The 21184-nt window shown below is 39.5% G+C and overlaps 1 protein-coding gene across 6 annotated transcripts in view; it reads right to left on the bottom strand.

The window, feature by feature from the left end:
- Positions 1-697: 697 nt before the first annotated feature.
- Positions 698-21184, bottom strand: part of Tp63 (tumor protein p63) — a 210527-nt gene continuing 190040 nt past the window's right edge. For 3 of the 6 annotated variants that reach the window (XM_036204013.1, XM_036204012.1, XM_036204014.1), the window contains 4 exons: positions 10052-10209; positions 7836-7980; positions 6502-6595; positions 698-3725 (listed from right to left, as the gene is read on the bottom strand). In XM_036204013.1, coding sequence (XP_036059906.1) covers positions 3429-3725; positions 6502-6595; positions 7836-7980; positions 10052-10209 — 694 coding nt within the window. In that variant the 3' untranslated portion in view covers positions 698-3428. Of the gene's footprint in view, positions 3726-6501; positions 6596-7835; positions 7981-10051; positions 10210-15226; positions 15727-21184 lie in introns of those variants that run through there. The other 3 variants (XM_036204015.1, XM_036204016.1, XM_036204017.1) reach the window with 1 other exon arrangement.

The raw sequence follows: 21184 nt of genomic DNA, 5'->3' as shown, positions 1-21184 counted from the left end.
TGTCTCCAATTGAAAACCACTTTCCAAGGAAAAATTATTTTTCTTTAATAGAGTCTCACTTGGTATACAAACCACACTCAGTGACAGACCCCATGCCTAGTGGTAGACTGCCGATTCCATACACACTGTATGTGTGTGTGTGTGTCCGTCCATCCTTTCAACCTCTGACATACAATAGCATGGTAGTTTGGGAGATTTTGTTTGTTTGTTTCATTAATGCTTTGTCTGGTCTTTTTTTAAAAACCTTATAAATCTTTGCTCATATGTTATGGTTTCAAATTTTGTGTTTTAATGGGTTTTCTATGTGTGAGTTATCTGCATTTTTCCTGCCTGTTTTTTAAAGAGAGTGAGAGAGGAAAGAAGGTGTAGAGTTGGATGGGTAGGGAGGATCTGGAACAATATTAAGGAAAGGAAATCATGATCAGAATATATTGTATGAAAGATAAAATATATTTTCAATTTTAAAAAGTCAAAAAAATAAATAAAATTAGGACATGCTCCAGTTTCATCCCTTTTTGGATAGCAAACTCTTTTTGACCTTAAGTGAAGTATTTCTTCCTCTTCTACAGTAAGAGAAATAAGGTCAGAGGTTGAAAGGATGGACACACACACACACACACACACACACACACACAAACCACACATTTTCTTAATGTATTTTCATTTATTTTTAAATTTTATTGCATGTCCTGGCAAACAAAAGTGGCTTATAGATTTGCCTCTGGCTCACCATAGCCCGTAACACAAAATACCAACAGACAAGCAACTGAAGCCGTAAAAAAGTATCATGTATATAAGAAAGTACATTTTGAAAAAAACATTAATAAAGTATATAAAACATTTGACATTTGCTTAAGTTTGTACAATTATAAAAATAAAAAACCCACATATTTTTCATATTCAACATCCCACATATATATTTGGGGGGAAATCAAGAAAACAAAAGCTAAATGGATGAAGAAAGAGCATCCCACTTTCTCTCTCTACTTCATCCCCAAGCAAAGGAATCCTATTCTCCAGTGAGTCATTAAGCAGATATCTGTTCTCCATGCCTTTCACTGCAGCCTTGGCTGCTCACACATTTTAACACTGGTGTGAGGAGAGGAACTGTGCCTATCTATGGCTAATGGCTAATGCCAAAATCATTGGATACAGTACAGAAATTTCCGAGTTCCTAGTGCCACCTAAATAGTGCTGAAATGCCTCAGAATCCCCAGTGCCACCATAACATTGCTAAAACAGCCCAAATGCTCACAATACCCAGGAAGCCATTTGTCTTCCTGACCTGGTCAAGACATAACTTCATTCTCCACCTATTGAATTTGCAAAGCTGTGAGCTTGTTACAGAAATTAATAATGTTTATCATTATTTAAACACAACAAAAGGTTGAAATTAAGGACTCTTTAGCATACAAAATTAAAAAATTTAAAAAACAACTTTCCCTTCCCTCCATCTTACAATTAGGGTATCATGTCTTATTTGACACTGTATTCTCACTAAAAGGTATTTTTTTTTTTTTTTTTTGCAAAAAACACAAATATAAAAACAGTAACAACAAAAAAGTTTCAGCTGGGGTTCTGGAAAACCCAACTATCCCAAAGAGAAAACCAAAACAAGCAAAAACAGCACAGTATGCAATTTCACACACACACATACACAATATAAGATTTTCTGGTGAAATCCATACATTACATTTTCAGAGGCATATTTGCCCACTTGCACTTTAAAATAAAAATGAGTTCTCATGTGCAATGAATGGTAGCCCTTTACCAGAATAGATGGAAGGATTGTGGAGCTCATTAGTATGTACATAACACAAGTTTTAGAGCAGGAAGAAACAGATTTGTCTCAAAATTTTTCCAAAACATCTAGGAGGAACACTGATGGTTGCATACTTTCACCAAGTGGAAAACAAGTCTTTGTTGATGTGTCTTAAACAGTTTTAGCTCAAAGCGTTTTCCTTGATTTGTGGACATTTCTATGTCTACACACAGACTGGAAGGAGCTGGGTGGAAACGTGGATCTTCAAACCTGCTTTCCAAAGCAATGGAGCTTTGATAGTCAAGAGGAAATAGTAGTAGTGCAGCTCATGGCACACAAAAACTACATGCCTAAGTTTGGATTTTCCAACCCACTACTCTTATTTTAGGCTTTGAAGAGAAGTAAATTAATCTCTGCATGCAGTGTCTTATAGATAGGAAGTCTTTAAAAGGTGTATTTCCCAAGCATCACTCCATGCTTCAAAAGGAATTTAAATTCATAGTTTGATAGGACATCTTTTTTAGTGGAGATTCAGTATTTTTGAGTCATGCTAGTTTATCCTGAATATATTACAACTTCCCATAAAAACTATTTAATTTCCATTCATCCTGACTATATGGTCTAAATTCTTACAAAAGCAGTGAATGTGTATTTTACTTGATCAGCCTAGTAGGGAAATTTAGTTTTAAGACTACTCTAATGGCAGCAAATATTTTCTTAATAAATACTAGAGTGTTGTGCCTTAAATTTCAAGGGGCCATTGCTATATTTGGCTATATCCCATCAGATATTTGGAATGGCTGACTTGGACCATTTAAGAATTTCCAGAATAAACTGCATTCCTCATTCTCAAACAAAAGCAGGAGAGGTTGTCCTTTTCTATAACATGTGACAAAGTGAACATGAAATTTTGCTTATAATAGCCACAGAGTGAATCAGCCTAACTGGAATGGACACCAGTAACATAAAATATACTGACAGAGAAAACTGTGTACATATATACATACAGCTTTACCTCAGAGTGAGCAATGGTAAACACACTGGATGCATCCACAGGTTTGATGCGCTAAATGCTAAACGCTAAACAATCAAAGAACCGAGAGGACCTGTACATCACTATTACTCACATAGACCACTCAACTCCAGATATCTGTCACCACACATGATACCCCTGAGAAAGGGGGTATAGACCAGTCATCCCAAACAAACCAATTTCAAAGAAGTTGATAAGTGCAACTCAATTTCCATTAAATTACATTTAAACAATACTCAATGCCCCCACCCAAAATATATATTGTATATTTATATATTTATATTTATATTTATATATATATATAGTCTTAGACTATAAGGCTGAAAATGCTTTATAAAAGTCAATGAGAGTTCTCCACTGCTTAAAGAGACCCGCTGCTTCTTTGCTAACTTCTATCTAGCAAGGACAACGCATCTTACAAGCAAGAGTTTGGAAGGCTTAAAGCCAGAATCAGAATCAAGTAACAGGTCAGACTTTAGGCAACAGGCCACCTCTTACTTCTCTGTCCCTTCAGAAACTAGACTGAGAAGGAAAATCAGAAGAGCTAGCAAGAATGCTTTTGAAGATCAAGGAGATGTGCCCCGTTGGGGGCAGGGAGGTTGAAGAAGACACAAAGAGCCCAGGAATGGTCGCTCACTCCCCTTCCTCTTTGATGCGCTGCTGTTTGTTGCGACGGGAATCCATGTCAAAGTTGAAGTCATTCCATTCATCGCGGGGTGGGAAAGAGATGGTCTGGCGGAGAGTAAAGCGCACAGCATCAATCACGCGTTCACCCCGGGTCTCACTGGATCCCACACTGACTGTAGAGGCGCCGCTTGGGGTCCTCAGGAGATGTGGGGGTGAGGAGAAGTCGTGCAGCTGCCTGTGGTCCAGGATGCCCTTCCAGATGGCGTGTCGGAACTGCTCAGGGATCTTCAGACTTGCCAAATCCTGTGCAACAGGAAGGAGGCCAGGCATTATTAGAAGGCGGACACCTAGACTTTTATCACATGCTAGTTTTCATTCCCTGGTATTTTTGGCTTAAATGATTTGAATTTATTATCACTAACTTGATAAATAAAATTAGCTTTCTGACAGTCTTCCATATGTTATGTTACTGAGAACACAGGTAGGACCCTGCTGTGTTACGTGTGGGGTGGACAATTCACTTGTTCATCATTGACTTCAACTTCTCCATGTGTAAAATAGTGTAGATAGTACTCAAGAAGAAATGTAATTCAAGGTTCTCCATGATCCCAATCTACAGGGCTTTACCCACCAGAAGAAAGGTAGTAATGGAGTGTCACTAACAGTGGCGGAAGAAGGGAAAGTTTTCTAATAGGGACTGAGAGTTTCCTATGTGCCAAGCACCAAACTGTTTAGTTTATATTCATAATCCTATTTAGATCTGAAATTAGTGCTGTCTATTATTTTAGCTATTTTATGGATAGAAAAAAAAATGGAAGATTAGGTTAACAAGCCTTGAAGTTATATAACAAGGTAAATAAATTGTGAAATTAGGAAGAGTTTTTGAGACTCAAATTATCCTATGGACTGAAAAGTCTTATGGTCTGTAGATAAATACATAAAAAATGCACAGTGGTTGTGTCCATGCACTATGGGAAGGACAAGAGGTCTTTCTAATAGGGTTAGTCTTAAGCAGGTGTGGTCCATGTCTTGCATTTATTGGCCCTAGTTTGTTTAATATGTTTTAGTTCAACAAAGCGGCAAGGTGGGCAGAAAGCAGCTTGACAGACGGAAGCTGATCTTAGTTGTCCTACTTGGATTCATTGGATACAATTGCTTCTTTGCATTTTAGATACTATGGGTTCATAGGCAAGTGTGGGTATGATGTTATATAAATTCTAAAACATGCATTATAATGTTTATCATTTATATTATGAACTCAGCTTTGCCTCTGAAGATACCCACCGTATTCAAATTCTCTACCAGAAAGGGACACTAAAATAACAGACTACTGCAAAGACACAAGAGGTGTCTGTTTCCAGAAATGAGCAAAAAGATGTTGAGGGGAAGATGAGAAAACTGAATAGCTTTCCAAAATTTCCTAACTCAGAAATCTACACCACCATGCTGTCTTATTGTCTCATTATATGGGTTTCAGACCATCACAGCTACCCTAACTTCTTCTGTAGTAGAAGAAAACATTGTAATGAAGACAATCCACAAATAGAGTAGTTAGCATGCTCTGTTACTTCTTGCATTCTTTATACCTCTGAAACTCTGAATGAGCCCAACATTCTTTGTAATCTCAGCACCACTGCAAGGCAACACCAACAGAGAGAGATTTGTGGGAAACACCTGTGAACATTAATGGCTGCAGGAGAATCCTGGAACTCCCCACAGGGGCCAAGTCTACAACTAAATATTATGTAAAGACCTAGGGCAGCATCAGACTCCCTGTTCTACTACAGGTATTTCTCAAATACAGGGCTGCTCTGTTTTCATCCATTGAGAAACATGGTTTTAAAGTAATCCAAGTCTGGTTAGAACTTACTCAAAGTGTTCTCTATAGGTTTTTACTGGGGGTGACTTTTGGAGTCGGGAGGGATGGGTGTAAAGCAGCATGGTATACACTGCTCTATAGGGCTGGGGCATTCTCATGCCGCAGGGGCATCTCTAGCATTGGTGCTCAAGGAGGGAAGGAGTCCCTACCCCAGAAGCAGCAGCAGAGGCAGAGACTATCTCTTCCCATCAGTCCAAAGTGCCATCTAGAAGCTAGAACAGAGGGTAGCAAATGCCAAAGAGAGCAGCAGAAGGCAGCTGAGGAGGGAGGAGGAGGATCAGGTTGCTGGAAATACAAACAAAGCAGCTCCCGTGTCCCAGCAGTCCAGGAAATGGGGTGGAAAGCATGAGAAAGTTCCATCACATACAGCTTGTTTTAAAGACTATCCAACCCAGAGGGGAGCGACTTCTTACTCAGCTCGGTTAACTGAGGCCCAGAGAAGCAAAGTGACAGCCTCCAATGTCATTACTACTAAAATCCATGCCCAGGACTCAAACTTATGGCCAATAATCATGCCTGATAATGGGGGCAGGGAGTTGGGCTGACAGATTTACAAAGGAATGCTGGATCATACAGTACTGAAAGGCACAGTTGACTCATCCTTAAAGCCCTACTTTAAGGAGAGGTGGGAAAGGCCAGTGAAGAAGGTCACAGGCTGGAGATTTATAGTCAGGCTTATCTTTATGATTCTACCATCAACTCACCATAGCCAATGACAATTTTGTCATTTCTCTGCATGTGTAAATGAGAATCACACTGTCTCCTTGCTCTCCTCCTCGGTGATTGAAATTGACTAATGAGAACATTTTAACCAATCTCTGAGCAAGCCTCACTATGTTGCCCAAGCAGGTTGCAAATTTTCTGAGCTGAGGTAATCCTCCTGCTTCAGCCTCCCAGTTACTTGGTTTCAGCCACCTGTCTTAAGACTAAAATGTCTTGATTGTACAAATTCAGAATTTTCTTTCCCATTTGTATACACTTGGGTGCAGTAAGCCACAGCTTAATAATCAGGCTTAGTGATTGCTGAGCTTCTAACCTAGAGAATCTTTCTAACAGGGTTATGGTTTCATCAGAATTGAGGATTAGAAGCATGACCAAAACAAAGTTTAAACCGAGCATGGATGAAACTACAAGGCGTAGGTCCCGGAGGCAGAAAAATGAAGAAATTTTACTGTAGAGAAAAGTCTAACAGTTACTTACATCCATGGAGTAATGCTCAATCTGATAGATGGTGGTCAGCCCCTGGGTCGTGAAATAGTCCAGACATGATGAGCAGCCCAACCTTGCTAAGAAACTGCAGAGGGAGGAGGGAAGAGGAAGGAGGAAACAGAAAAAGAAAGTTCACCCCAACTGCATTGGCAAGATAAAGGAAAACCCAACATTTTGCCCTTGGATGCCCTGTATAAGAGACTAGGGACCAATGAAGTATGTGGGGGCCTTGGATTTGAAGTTTGAGGACTGTTAGAAACTGGAACTTTAGGTAAACTGATTACAAAAATCAAGTGTAAGCATTCTAGAAGGTGGTGATTTTTCAGCTGGTGACCTGAGGTAGCCTAAGGTTTGGTACAAATGCAGCAGGAGCCACCACAGGGGGTACAAGTGCAGGGTCCAGGGGTCAGGTCCCCAGAGCCCTTGCCTCCTGGATCACCACATCAAACTGAGAATCTCTATATTTACTATTTTTTTGTGTTTGGGGGCTTCTTAAAATGCTTTAGACAGTTAAAACATTGCAGGCTAGTGTTCAGAATATCAATACTTCTTGACTTATGTCCTTAAAACACGGATATTCCTCTTTGTGGTGCTAGCCTGAGCCTGGTGATGTCACTATCATCCCAGGGTCAACTTCTGCCGAGCTAAGCCATGTAGCACACCATCTCTGTGGCTAAAATTGCACATGGACAAAACCTACTCTACCAGCAGCCAAAGGCACAAAGCATACTTCCCTAGAAGCAGAGGACACGCCCTATGCATGGAATGTGGAGCTGCGCGTGCCTCAGTGAGAAACACCTTTTACTGTTTTGTTAGCTTCTGTCCACAGGAAACCCTCTTCTCTATAGTGTCCCCATTTTCCCACAGAGTTCTTCAAATTACAGATTTTTGCTAATATTAAGCCTTTTTTAAATAGACATCCAACTCCAAAATTACGGTCCCATGGTGGCTAAGAGCTATGAGGCCTAGAGAGCAGGAAAGGGAGCAGGATAGCCAGTTTATGTCCCTCTGGGGAAACCCAGCCCTGAGCACCAGTTTATGGGCCACAACTGACCTATTAAAAACAGGAGGCAGGAGAAGGGAGTAAACGAAGACCGTGAAACGGGTCTGAAACCTGTGTGCACATACACACATTTTCACTTTTCCCATGCCACTTGTAGGCATTCTTGATAGAGCTATGCTCAACACCCTATGGATCAAGCTCAACTTCCTGAAGTCACAAGACAGCATCCTTTCTTCTCAACTGTTTTATCAACTTCGCCAGTGTCGCCCCACCACCCACAGATGCCTAGGACCAGCCCCCAGAGCCCAGGCTGTGCACTCACCTGACAATGCTGCAATCTGTGGGGTACGGAGGTGGGGGGGTGCAGTGGGAGGTGGATGGCATGGAGAGTGGGGGAGGGAGGGCTTGGGTGGGACTGAGTCCATTCATGTCTCCAGCCATTGGCATGTGAGTGCCCATCATAGGAACTGAACAGAAGCAGGAGGAATAGAAAGGGTTACTAGATTATAGCTCCCCAGCATCCCAGGGGTCTAGCTTGCCTTGATGAGTATTACCAGAAAGCCATGGGGTTTTTCCTTTTGTTATTTGTTTGTGTTTGTGGGGAGGAGTGGCCTATTTTCTCTCTATCCCTTCACATACTCTATACCTAGTCAAGCAGGATAGAATCAGAACTCCAAACTAATTACAGCTTTCTGGACCTTGGTTCTCTTTGGACTCTCTTCTCACCCCCCCCCCTTTTTTTTTCTTCTATTTGTTCTTTTCTCCTAAGTTGATATGTTTTTCTTCTTCTATTGGCCAGCATGGCCAATTTCAGTTTCTCTTAATGCACTCATCTCCTGTAACACACAGATTAGCTGTTATCACTGTTTCTATCCCAGCAGGCATAGCACACTCCCTGGCACAGTGAGATGTCCAAAAGCTTATACTGAGAGAAACATTAACCAATGCATATCCATAAGGTCTGTTTGGAAACAGAAGGACTTACTATGGTATTTGTTTGGGAACTTTATGCCTAGTGAAAAAAAAAAAAAAAACAGAATTCTAGATTCTACCTCTGCTACATAATCCACTTGAATTCACCAATATCACCAACACTTTGGGCAATTTTCAAACCATGAGCTTCAAGCATTCACTGACACTCCCCCCAACCCCCCCCCAAAAAAAAAAAAAACAACAACTTAGTACTAATAAGATTTATGAAACAAATTTTGCTTTCTGGTAAAAAAAACTAGGGCAATAATATATCTAGAACATAAGAATATAATTTGTATCTACTTTAGTAACCAGAAGAGTGGCTCAGGACAAGACCCCTGCTGTGATGCAGTCAGCTGCAAAGCAGTCCTGAAGCTTCTTCATCTATTTCCCCTCAGACTTCTCTGAGTGCATCAAAGAACCGTGTACTAGAAATAAATGTTAAGTGGTTGAAAGTTGTGTTAATGTAAAATGCTGTTGTTGCTACCACTATCTTGTCTCTTGAACAAGCAGGGATATTTTAATTATGTTACAAGAAAGAAAATCACATTGGATGGCTTCTCTTTGCACTGCCCGGTTTGGGACCTCAGGGTGAATTACCACGAGAGGGTAGTCTATTGTAAAGCCCCTGTTGTTGCACTATCTCACGTTGAAAAATCAACATGGGGCTGCCATACCACCGACTATCTCAGGCTCCCTCAGGTTCTTTCAGATGGGCTGGGCTTTCCAAAGAAAAAGAAGTTGAAAGGTTTGATCCCAATCATTAGGTCCCATCATTTGAAGGACTAGATGGTAGGTCCTTGTTTTTTTCATTGAGTGGGAATTTTAGCAACTATACATTCTCTCTATTCCTGATGATATTATTTATCCTTCTACATTTTTACTATTCTTTATTTCATTCAAGTGTCTGCATCCCATTTGCTAGACTTACTTATAACAGACAAAGTAAATCTGGTTATAGTGTGTCATCTATTTTGCACTGCCTTTTATATCTATGCCTAGTTACTATGAGGAATTTGTATGTGCACAGAAGTAAAGGGGAAATCGTTATGGATTGATTCCCTGCTTACAGCGTATGGAATGAAATAAAATGCTAAATGTGTGGGGTGATAATTTTAGAGAGAGAGAGCAGAAGAGCAAAGAACTAACTTGTTTGCAGTTGCACGGCTAATTTTGCAAGAGTCCAGAGGAGGATCCATTTTGTTACGCTTTCGGTCTACACATCACACTACTTCTATCACATCAGCTGTACTTATTTTAGACTGTGTTGGAGGTGCTCGGTGAGCCTCCATCCAGGTAGGTAGGAAGTGAACTGCTCTCATCTCAGAGATCCTTATCCCTCCTGAGGGAAGATCCTCACCCCACATCTATCTCTACTAGCGTGTTTGGTGATGAAACCTATACCTCAAGAATGAGAAGTTAACTGTGAAAACCAAGTCAGCCAACTGTGGCCCCCTCTGGCTCTATGGCACTTAGCTTAGGAAGGAACATTTTTGGCCACCCTAATGCATTTTCTCCTGTACTAGCCCTGTTTATCCTTTGGCAGCTCAAGAGAGAGATGCTTACTGTTGGCTCCCATGCCCTCCGGCATGGTGGTAGGGGTGAGGGCGTTGCGCTGCTGTGGGTTGATAAGCTGGCTCACAGAAGGCAGCTTGTTCATGCTGTTCATTTTGTTCAGAGGTGGGGAGCTGTTACCATATGAAGACTGAGACTGCATCGAGGTCCTAGGAACACAAACATGGGAATGATGGTCAACACGGGACACCAAAAAGCAGGACCAGTCATTTCCAACAGGTCTGGGATTAAAACCTGGCCTAGAACTATATATGTATGAGATACTTCTCATGGTTAATGACCTAGAGTCCTAACCAGGGAGGGACTGCAAAGCCATCACAAAAATTATTGTTTTTCTGGACAATACATAGTAGAGTGTTTAACATCTCATTTGTGAGAGGGAATATATACACATTTCTTTTCTTCTATTGTTTCCTCCATCTTCTTTCTCTCTCTTGTTTTTCAACTTAAATAAGTCCTAATAACCAGGAAAGAGAGGAAAGAACTGAGCGAGGCACACTGGCTGATGAAGACCAGAAAGACACTAAACTCAGTTTGCAAATGAAGCCTTCCATTTACAACCTTCCAAGCCATTTGGGATGCACAGAAAATACCTGGAAGAGTCAATCATTGGAGGCATTTGACAGCACATGCTAATGTCCCACAGATACCCCCAATACACTTCCTCAGCTGAGATGAGCTGAGAACACCCAGTGCATGCCAAGAGCGGTTCTATGTGGGAGAACCTTAGAATCCAAGCCACTGTGGTGTTGACTTTCTACAAGTCTTGTGTGTGTGTGTGTGTGTGTGTGTGTGTGTGTGTGTGTGTGTACAAATCTATATGTGTGTGTGTGTGTGTGTGTGTGTATATATATATATATATATGTTATATAAAAGCTATAGCCATAGATACAGCCATGTACCCTTGCTGTCTGAGCTACACTGTTAATAGGAGGAAATTTAAACTGTATGTTTTTCCTCTTTTAGAGGCTCACAGAATAGTGGCTCTAGATGGATGGGTTGAGGATAGAAACAAGTTTCCTGGTACTTAGCCCTTGAGATTTTTTTTCTTTTCTGCGGACATGACCCCAGAAATAAAATGATAGTGGGTAACAAGTTTGCAGGATCAAGAAATTGTTGAAATACTAAGGTAAATGTAAAAGGCCCAAGTAGGCAAGGAGCAATGTCTATATAAAGGGAATCTACCAGCTACCAAGCAATTCAGAGTCCACACAGCCGCTGTGTTCCAGGAACCTGATGGGTAGTCAGCACATTCAGAAAGTCCATATCCCAGTCCAGGGAGGCACAGAGTAAGACAGTAGGAAGGTATTAGCAGCTGCTGCTTCTCCATCTGTCTTGGGCAGCCATAATGTAGCTAAGAGTTAGTCACCCAGGTTCCAGATACAGATAGGCAGTTAACTTGAAAACTGTCTTCTTCCCCATCTCCCCAAGTAGGTGAACATAGAGCCAAAACTAACAGTAAGAATACTTTTAACCATTAATAACCACAAACAGGAAGATAAAAGTACATTGACAAACTTTACATCAGTCCCTGGACTTTCAGTAACAATTTATTGCTATTTTCTATATCCTGTTATAACATATGGTCATTACTTTTTTACTACCTTATTAGATAATTGATTATGTTTCACTATAATCAACTTAATTTTAGGAAGATACACTGGAAACAGCAGATGAACAGAGAAGGAATCTGAATTTTGGAGCCAACCAAAATGTTTGTTTCCTTCTAGATATGAGATGGATATATGAAGTGACCAGATTTGATCTGAGTCTCTCCTGAGCCTCATTTTCCTAGGGCAATCCTTAGGCTTTCCCTGAAAGTAAAAGTGAGTACCTATGACATCTGAATGAGTTCATGTGAGAGTTCTGGACATTTTCCAGTGTCTTACAGACACCCAAGATCTTCGTCCTTTCTTCTTTCTTATAGCCCCCAAAGGATCAGTTTATATCCTTGTATTTTGTCAAGGGGTTATAAGGTACCAACTTATGAACTTATAGGAAGAAGTGGCCAGAACTGACACAAGATTCTTAATTGAATAAATTTGGAAAATGATTTTGGATAACGTCAAATGGATCATAAATCTTGAATATACCCACTAGAACATGAACGTGAGCTTTATAGACACAAAGACGAAGGTCACAGCGCTGTGATCATTACTCACTCCACAATGTCTGAAATCGACAGCCATCACACACTTGGAAAAAGTGTGATCCTGGATTAAGTCACAGCCAATACAAAGGTTGGCCATTACAAGTGCAATACCACAGTCCTTCAGTAAACAATCCCCCGTATGTTTGGGGACAGTTGAAAAGAAAACAGAAGCTATGCTGCATTGATTGATTTTTCTTACTTGTTCCCTGTCCTTGTCACATACCCCAATCAAAGGTCAAACAACCCAAATGTGCTGACAACAGCTCTTGGCAGGAAAATATAGTGTAGTTTCTCTGAGGCCATTTCTGTGGAGGTTTACTAGTTTTCTGGGAACTGAGTATTATAGAGATACAGACAGCTAAATCACCTGTAGTTGTAGTCTAAATCAAAGTCACATTTTTTGTTTTTTCTTTCATTTGTTTTTGGTGGTAATGATTGAACCTAGGTCCTTAAACATGTTATCAAATTCTCTACCACGGATTTCATTCATCCACAGATCCCAATTCTTTGTCTTTAACTCTAAAACCATAAACTTCCATGTGCCTTGCTAAGAATAAAATTTAGAATTCCACGGCTAGATGTGCCTTTAAATCAGTGGTTCTCAACATGTGGGTCACGACTCCCTTGAGGGACACATATATCATCAGATATCCTGCATATCACATTTTTACATTACAGTTCATAGCAGTAGCAAAATTATAGTTATGAAGTAGCAATGAAAATAATTTTATGGTTGGAGGTCACCACAACATGAGGAACTGTGTTAAAAGGTCACAGCATTGGGAAGGTTGAGAACCACTGTTTTAAATGATCTGGGATTAAAAATCAGATGTCCTGTTTCTGCCTCTCATGACTATGTGTGAAAGACAAACTTCATGATAAGTTCTATGTTGTGTCAATGGTTTTCTGAACCCTCCCTTGCTCCGTTTTCTTGATTTAAATCCCTTCATTATACTCACTAAACCTTTCAACTCAAATTTGGAGACACATCAACAAAATATACTTGGCCAAGCCATTTCTAGAATGCTGATTGTAGAAAGGGGAGAAGAATCGTGCAGGGGAAGGCACTCTGAAGATGAGGAAGGCTGGAAAACAGGAAGAAGCAGAGAGATGGCTTTAGCTGTCCTAAGTATTTCCCAAGAGCACCTCTCTCTGGGGCCTGCACTCTGGGTAATCTCACCTCCAAAGCCCAAGGGCAGCAAGAGTTCTTTAGAAGGCCAACCATAATATAGAAATGTATTCCATCATTTTAAAAATACACATGACTATAAAGGTTACTCTAAGTACATCAAAAATGTACATAAAAATAGGCTAAAAGAAAAAAATGTTTCTGAAAGAAACGCCCCAAATCTAAGCACATTCTCCAAATCTTTAAGTTCTCATGACTCAAGTTACAAACTGAAATATAACAAGGACATCAGAGCTTACTAATATGGTTTAATCTCCTATTATGATGATTTTGTCTTATGTTTTTTTCTTCTACTTGCTTTGGTACATTTATAAAAACTTCCTTTGAAATAGTAACTACAATAACATAAAGCCCCAAATATACAGAAATTTAACCCCTCAAATTTAGGGTGTTGGCCCCACTCTAGATTACTGGCCAAATATTTGATAAAGCCTATGGCATATAAACCTAATTATCTAATACATTTGGATTTAGTTTAAATTTAAGTAGTAAATTTGGTGATTTTAAATAAAGCTCAAAACTTGCTTAGATGCCTTTTGGCACTCTAGGATGTAAGTACTCACAGGGCTAAAATATGCTCATTTAGGCCAGTGTTTCTTAACCTATGAGTTGTGACACTTTTGGGGGTGACGTATCAGATATTCTAAATATCCACTATTTATATTATAATTCACAATAGTAGCAAAATTACAGTTATGATGTAGCAAAGAAAAATTTTATTGTTGGGGGTCACCACAACATGAGGAACTTATATTAGGGGCTTGTAGCTTTAGGAAGGTTGAGAACCACTGACTTAGGCATTGTAACTAATTTTTCAGAGTGATGCCTGGATATATCTTAAATAAAATTACAAAAAAAAAAAAAAATCGAGTCAGGACCACAGTGACGGCCCTGTCACTCTTACTACATACAGCATACAGTATGTAGACCCACATCCAGCATTTGCAGCATGTTAGATATGAGAATATACTGTACTGGGGGGAGCAAGAGACAGAAACAATAACTACAAGATAAACCAAGGTGCAAAAGTTTATTGAAAATTAAAACCACACATCCACAAAGCAACAGCCTCTATCACAAGAAATTGTCTTGGTGACATAGAATAAAGCACTGGTGACCTGGTTAGGGTGGGAGGGGGCAGGGATAGTGAGGAAAGAAACAGGGACTCTGCCAGTCCTTTGGAGTTGGGAAAATATTTTAAAAGGAAAGAGAACTTGATTAGCTCTCTGTAATTTCTAGGCTAGAGCTACTGATTTTAATACCTGTATGTTTAGATATCATTCAGTCAGAGAAAGTAAGTTTCCCAGATAAATGCACATGAACAGTACTGTGAAAGCTGGCTGGTTCTATGATAGACAGGGCTGAGGGCTAACAGGTCTAATTAAACAAATTATCGTAGATTGGGTGAGAAGACTTTGAACTCTCTGGGCATTGAACAACGGTAAGCAAGTACCTGGGCAATATTTCATCTCCTATTAACACCATAAAAGTAGCTTACCTGCCATGGCATCTAAACAACCATTTTGAGGAGTGTGTCTCTGCACAGAAGACTATCCTGGCAGATGCTAATGTATAATGGCAGAGATCAGACCTGGCAAAGCCTTAGTGAACTTTCTTCTTACACAGAAAGAGAATACACACAGAATGCAACTTCTCAACAAGAATCCCAACCCCGGGACACGTAACACCTCAGTCTGTTACTGTTTACACTGTTACTCCGTGTCCAGCATTAAAAGGGCCCAAGTCTCTCAATCAACACAATCTGCTTAGGCACGAACAATAACAGATTTTTTTTTTTCTGGTTTTCTTAAAAATACATCTTAAGTTTGAGACCTGCTCAAAAGCTTTATTAGGAGTTTTAGAAACACAACAGAAGGTAACAGAAAAGGATTCCAATAAACATTGTAATGCCTCTACCCAACAGATCCCCTCCCTCCTGGGAAAACAATAGAAAGCTCACAGACAAGCACAGTTGGAGTTGCTACCCAACCCAGGCAGGATCTAAAGATACAAAATCTGCAGTAAGCATCTTTCCTTTTGTAAAATTTTGAGTCCCTTCAAAGATTCTCTCACTAGTGGCTGTGTGCTTTTGAGCAGCTGGGTCTCTGAGTCAAAAGTGTCTTCAAGTCCTGTTTGTGAGGGCTGGATACATGTACACACACGCGCACACAGAAACAAACACACACACATGCTCCAACACAGACTGGGATCTACGGGTACACTGCACGGTGTGGGGGGTTGGAATGTCTAAAGAAGACGTCAGACTGTGTAGGAGCTTCTCTCCGGGGCTCCACCAGCTCATTCCTGAAGCAGGCTGAAAGGAGACTGCAGAGAGGGACCAGAGAAAGAGAAGGAAGGCTTAGGACTCAGGGATCCAAATCAAATGAGCACAGAGATACACCCTTCTACCTTCATGATCATAGCAGGCAAAACAGACCATGTCAAACGCCATTTCTCTTGCTTCCTTGAAAGCCATTCAGAATGTTCTACCTCTCAAGAGTTAGTCAAAGGAAAAACAAGGCAAGGCAGGGGCAGCTAATCAGCAGTATACATCAGAATCTTCTTTTTAAAAATACAATTTCCCAGGTCCTCTCTAAGACCTAGTTGGGGCCCAGTTGTGCCCATTTCTTAACATAAATGATTCATTTGAGGATTATGGTGACAGGCAAGTCCGGTGTTTGGTATAGTGCTTGGCATGGGTCTACTGGACTCAATTAATTGACAAAGAGAATACAGAAACAAGAATAAACTTTGATCCTCTGTAAAAATGTCACATACCCAATTATTATACCTCATTACTGTTCTGTCTAGCCAAACTCTGTAGTCTGAAGAAATATGATCTTATCAGTGTGGGGGCTGCGTCATTGTGCATCTGGAAAGAACTATTAATGAGCATTTTGTATGTGCCCAGATTGAGGTGGGTAAATACCTTAATCCTCTCAGTCACAAACTTGGCCTATAAATGCATATATCAAACTCATGAAAGCAACTTTTGCATAATTAAGAAATCAATTATGCCATAGAATGCCAAGAATAAGCCCTTTTATTTGGTTAAAGGTTGTGCAACCTGGTGAACTGTTGGGAACTGTTTCCCAGACTGGATTTTTGAATCCTATTTGTTCAAAGGAACAAAGCCATTCCCCCCACCTCCCTCAAATTTGGTATCTTCATAACAAAATATTCCAGAACACACACCATGGGAAAAGCAACTTATTACTAAGAGCTTCAGCGTTGAGTCTTCTGTGTTTAGAAGCTGAAGTCTGGAGTCTCTGGTAGAAAAAGATTTGGAGAAGGGATTTCATTGAATTTAATCAACCTTTTAGATTTTTCTCCATTAGTAATTCAGAGCTAATAAACCTGTCTTGATAAATCTTCATCATTTAGCCACAAAGTTCAAAAGCAGCCCAGCGTCAACTATAAAAATTCAGATCTTTATTATGGTTGTCAGGTTGAACAACATGAAATTACTATTGTTGCTGTTATTTTCAAGTCTATAGAGCTAGCAATTTCCAGCAAATATTCTGAAAATGGGTAGCCCCATAACCTTACTGTGGTTTGAATGATTGGTATCAGTTTGGGTATCTGTGTCCTTTACTCTCTCCTAAATTCATTAGTAATCTTGAAGACACTGTCTGCTTCTTACATGCATGAAGCTGGGAGAGGGGCATTCCTGGTTAAAAAAAAAAAGACAGCTTTATACTAAAAGAACAAGACTACAGATCAAGAGGCTAGTAACCACAGTATCATGGGAAGGGACGCTACCTACAGAGTTCCGGATGCTACAGTATTCTTGCTGCTGCCTCCTTAATAATGGAGCTGACAGAGACTGGCTGTGCTTCTACAGGGGTTCTATCCTAAGCTCTTTTGTGGGCTCGCTTGGTCTTCCCAGGCTTGTTGTGAGGGGCTGGACCCAGTCTTGAAGATCTCGCTCAGAAGCAGCATCCTCTGGCTTCTGTTTACTGTGGAGCCATGATTAAGACATTATAAAAAAGGCATCTTAGAGTGTCACAGGGTGCATTATAAGTTAATGGACTCTAGTCCATGGAAAAAACAATGCAGTTTTCCAGAGGGAACTGACAGCTAGGCAAAGGTGTAAGAAGTCTTACTGGTCTGAGAACAGGAGACACGAGGAGGTTGAATCACAAACAAAAACAAACCAAGTCACATGGGCCTTTATTCTAAAAGTTAAGGCTTGCTAAAACAGACGTCAAATAACTTGAGCCTAGCATTAAGAATCAGTGCCCATGGAATAGCAAGGGAGTGAAATTTAGTAAAAAGATTGGGTCCAATCTGTCCTCTCACTAGATTTGAGCTTTAGTAAACATAACTGTCTATATTTGTACCATTGTGGGCATTCTAATGGAAATAGAATTTCTTCTTAAACAGTGAAAAGACCACATATGTCTGTAACAACTTGAATCATAGCAACTTGGTTCAAAATCTATCTTCCATAGAGCCTATGATCATGAAGGTAATGATGAAGGGTTAAAAAATAAATACATAATAAACCCATGCACAAGTGAAAAGCAAGCAGAGAGAGAACACAGAATGGGAGACTAAGGAATCAATTATATTGAAAATATTTTACTGCCACCTTGTAGGAAGTATATTGCATTCCCACCAATTTTTGTTCTATTCTCCCCCCCCCACACCAAAAAAATTGATTCCTTACCAACATAAAACTGCTACTATGATTTAGAAAGGAAATCATAGGCACTTTCTAAGTAGATTTATTCATTTCAAATGATTGTCAAGAAATTAGATTTCCAGTTTTCCTTTGTCTACTTATTCCTGTCTCCTGTTCTTGGAGATTTGCATGAAAATGAAAGAGCTGAGGGAAAAAAAATACTCAGCTGAAGACTGTGGCAATCAGAGAACTTACATGGATTCGTGTCAATCATCAGGGAGACATGGCTATGGAATGGTATAAACATGTAATTGGACCAAACATCTGTATTTTGCAAAGATCTCTTTTTGCAGTCTGTTAGCTCTTCATGCACAAGCTATTGCAGCTGTGAGACACCAACTCCAAACCATGCACATGACTGTTTCAAATGAACACCCTGGGAGCTATGCAGCTAATTCCTTACTATTCATCTTTAGCTACTCCTGGAAGAGAGTGAAAATAAGTCCTGAAACCCTTTAGCATGCATTTTCTTCTCAGATGAAATAGATTGCTTTATCAAGAATAGATAATAAAAATTCCCTTGGGAGCAATGCAAGTCAATCAGCTACCTTGGAAAAAACCTCACACAGAGATACAAGGTCGGTAGTTTTATCCACACAATGCAAACACAGATACCATGAGCCCCTGACCAGAATCAAGCCACTTCATTCATAAAGCCTATAAAATAAAGATAGTAGATTATTTCCTTTCTCATCTAATATATGGAACCTTCCTTAACTTATCCCGCTAATTTATATAATCCTGATAACTGCAAAGCTTTCTCAATATTACAAAGGTATTTTGATTAGGAATTCACCATTTGGTTCAAACTACAGGAAGGCAGGAGCCCAATCTTTCTCATCTCCATTTAAAGTCACATAGTGTGTTTTTGTTTGTTTATTTGTTTGTTTTTTTGTTTTTTTCACAGATATGACAATTTCAAGTGTGTTATTAATTTTCAAATATGGTTACGGCCCACTTACATATAGTGTGTTTTAATAAAGGGATTATATCAATATAAACATTTGATATCTAAGGGGAAATGCTTCATTTGTCATAGGACAAAAAAGATCTATGTTGAAGGCTGCTGATACCAACTTTAGGATGTTTTATTGTCTTTTTTTTTTCTTTTTCTTTTTTTTTTTTTCAAGACAAGGTTTCTCTTTGTAGTTTTGGTACCTGTCCTGGATCTTGCTCTGTAGACCAGACTAGCCTCAAACTCACAGAGGTCTGCCTGGCACTGCTTCCCTAGTACTGGGATTAAAGGCCTATGCCACCGAGCATGTTTATATTCTTGTTTTAACTCTCTAGAATATGCACATTAGCTTTCTGATGAACCATCAAAAAGAAATTCCACTTTAATGAACACAAGAAGATGAGCAACCTATTTATCTGCAAGGGTGGGTGGTAAGCTCTAGAGTGTGGTTCATGTGCTTTTAATGGTGTTTGCACTGTTAGACATGGAGGAGATAGCAATCATGATGTGAGAAAATGGTATGAAATACAAGTTTCAGACTCCCTTATAAGATACCAAGTGACAGCCACACTCATTCATTTACAGTATCTATTGCTGTTCTTCTGATACAATCACAGAAATGATCAGTTACAAGACAGCATCTGCACCAAGATGCCTAAAATACCTAACTCTCGTTCTTTAGAAAATGAAAATGCTCACCAGTCCCTGTGCTAGACAGTTCTTTTTCCATTAACTAGAAAGACAATGTCCAGAACTGACATCTCAGAACTAGTTCAACACAACATATTAATATGTAATGGAATCCTAAACCTACTGGTGTTGTGTTGGCTGAGGTAAAGTTTTAAGAATGAACTGGAAGTAATTATTACCAACTTCTCTGAGGAAGAAACTCGTCCTTCTCCCTCTGCAGTCTACTGTGTTTCAGCTGTGTATTCCTTTGATCCCTTCTGGATGTTTTGAAGTGAACTAAATTGGTACCATTCTTGAATATCTTAATATACATTGATGTCAGATATACAACAGAATCCATATGTTTGCCAGTGAGAATTCTGTGTGTTCTGATTTTCCTTTAGAGTGCTCTGTATCTCCAAGAAATCATGTGATTGAATTTTATGATTGGCCTTCAGAATAAATGATAGTTACAAATTGTACAACTTTGATGTGAGATGTGATAGGGTTTTTTTTCTAGTCAGAAAGGATCTTAAATGCTCAACAGCTTTGAGTTGAAAAGGAGGCATATTCATTTCTGTATCTTCTACTGCCCACCACTCAGAAGTTGCTTATGATTATTAGAGATGTAGTCTAGACTCCTTAGCAATCACTTGTATTTCTAATTTAAAGATCATCTTTGGTCAAACCTTATGACTATTGCAATTTATTCTAATAATATAAACAGAGTAAATTACCACTGTAATTAAAAACAAAACAAAACTCTTTTTTCAGTCAAGGTAGTTTTTGGTACTATTTTTTTTTTTTTTTTTTTTTTTTTTGTCCTAAAAGGTTGAGTGCTTGAAAATTCTCACGTAGACTGAAAATGTAGTATAGACATTTATCTACTGAGACTCTCTGGCAATACACAATGTATTAAACACACAAGTGATTGTACTTGAGCACCCAAAGATAAGTATAAACAGAGCTCTAATTGGCCAATCTACCATCCTTTCAGAAGAGCTGTTCTCTTCTTGTTAGTCATAAAACAATTAACATCATCAAAGCTCTAAGTGGAATGGTAAAAACTTAACATATGAATAGATTGTATGCATATGCTAATAAGGTTGCAAAATCTTTCCCATTTATTTAAAAATGTAATCCTGGAAGACAGTCTAGAGCCAAGATGCTAAAACATAGAAATTTGTTTTGACTATGTCCTGTACTGGGACATCCTTCAAGGAACAGGGCTAGGTCTCAGAATTCTTGTTATCCCAGCAGGCAAACAAGCCATCTCCTTGTAGGAAAACCTCTTTGGTATTCTTGATCTACAACAGTCCCCGCAAAGGGATTGTATATATCCTAGGAGATCTAGAAGCCAATCCTCTGTGACAAGTGAAGGATTTTGACATGGACTTCGTGGTTAGAATAGAGCATTAGTAAGTGTTAGTATGAGTTTGGGGCTCATAATAGAACACAAGCGAAACTCCGGC

The sequence above is a fragment of the Onychomys torridus genome, chromosome 12, assembly GCF_903995425.1.
Source record: "Onychomys torridus chromosome 12, mOncTor1.1, whole genome shotgun sequence".
NCBI classification, from domain to species: Eukaryota; Metazoa; Chordata; class Mammalia; order Rodentia; family Cricetidae; genus Onychomys; species Onychomys torridus.
This window is presented reverse-complemented; position numbering and strand designations above follow the sequence as displayed.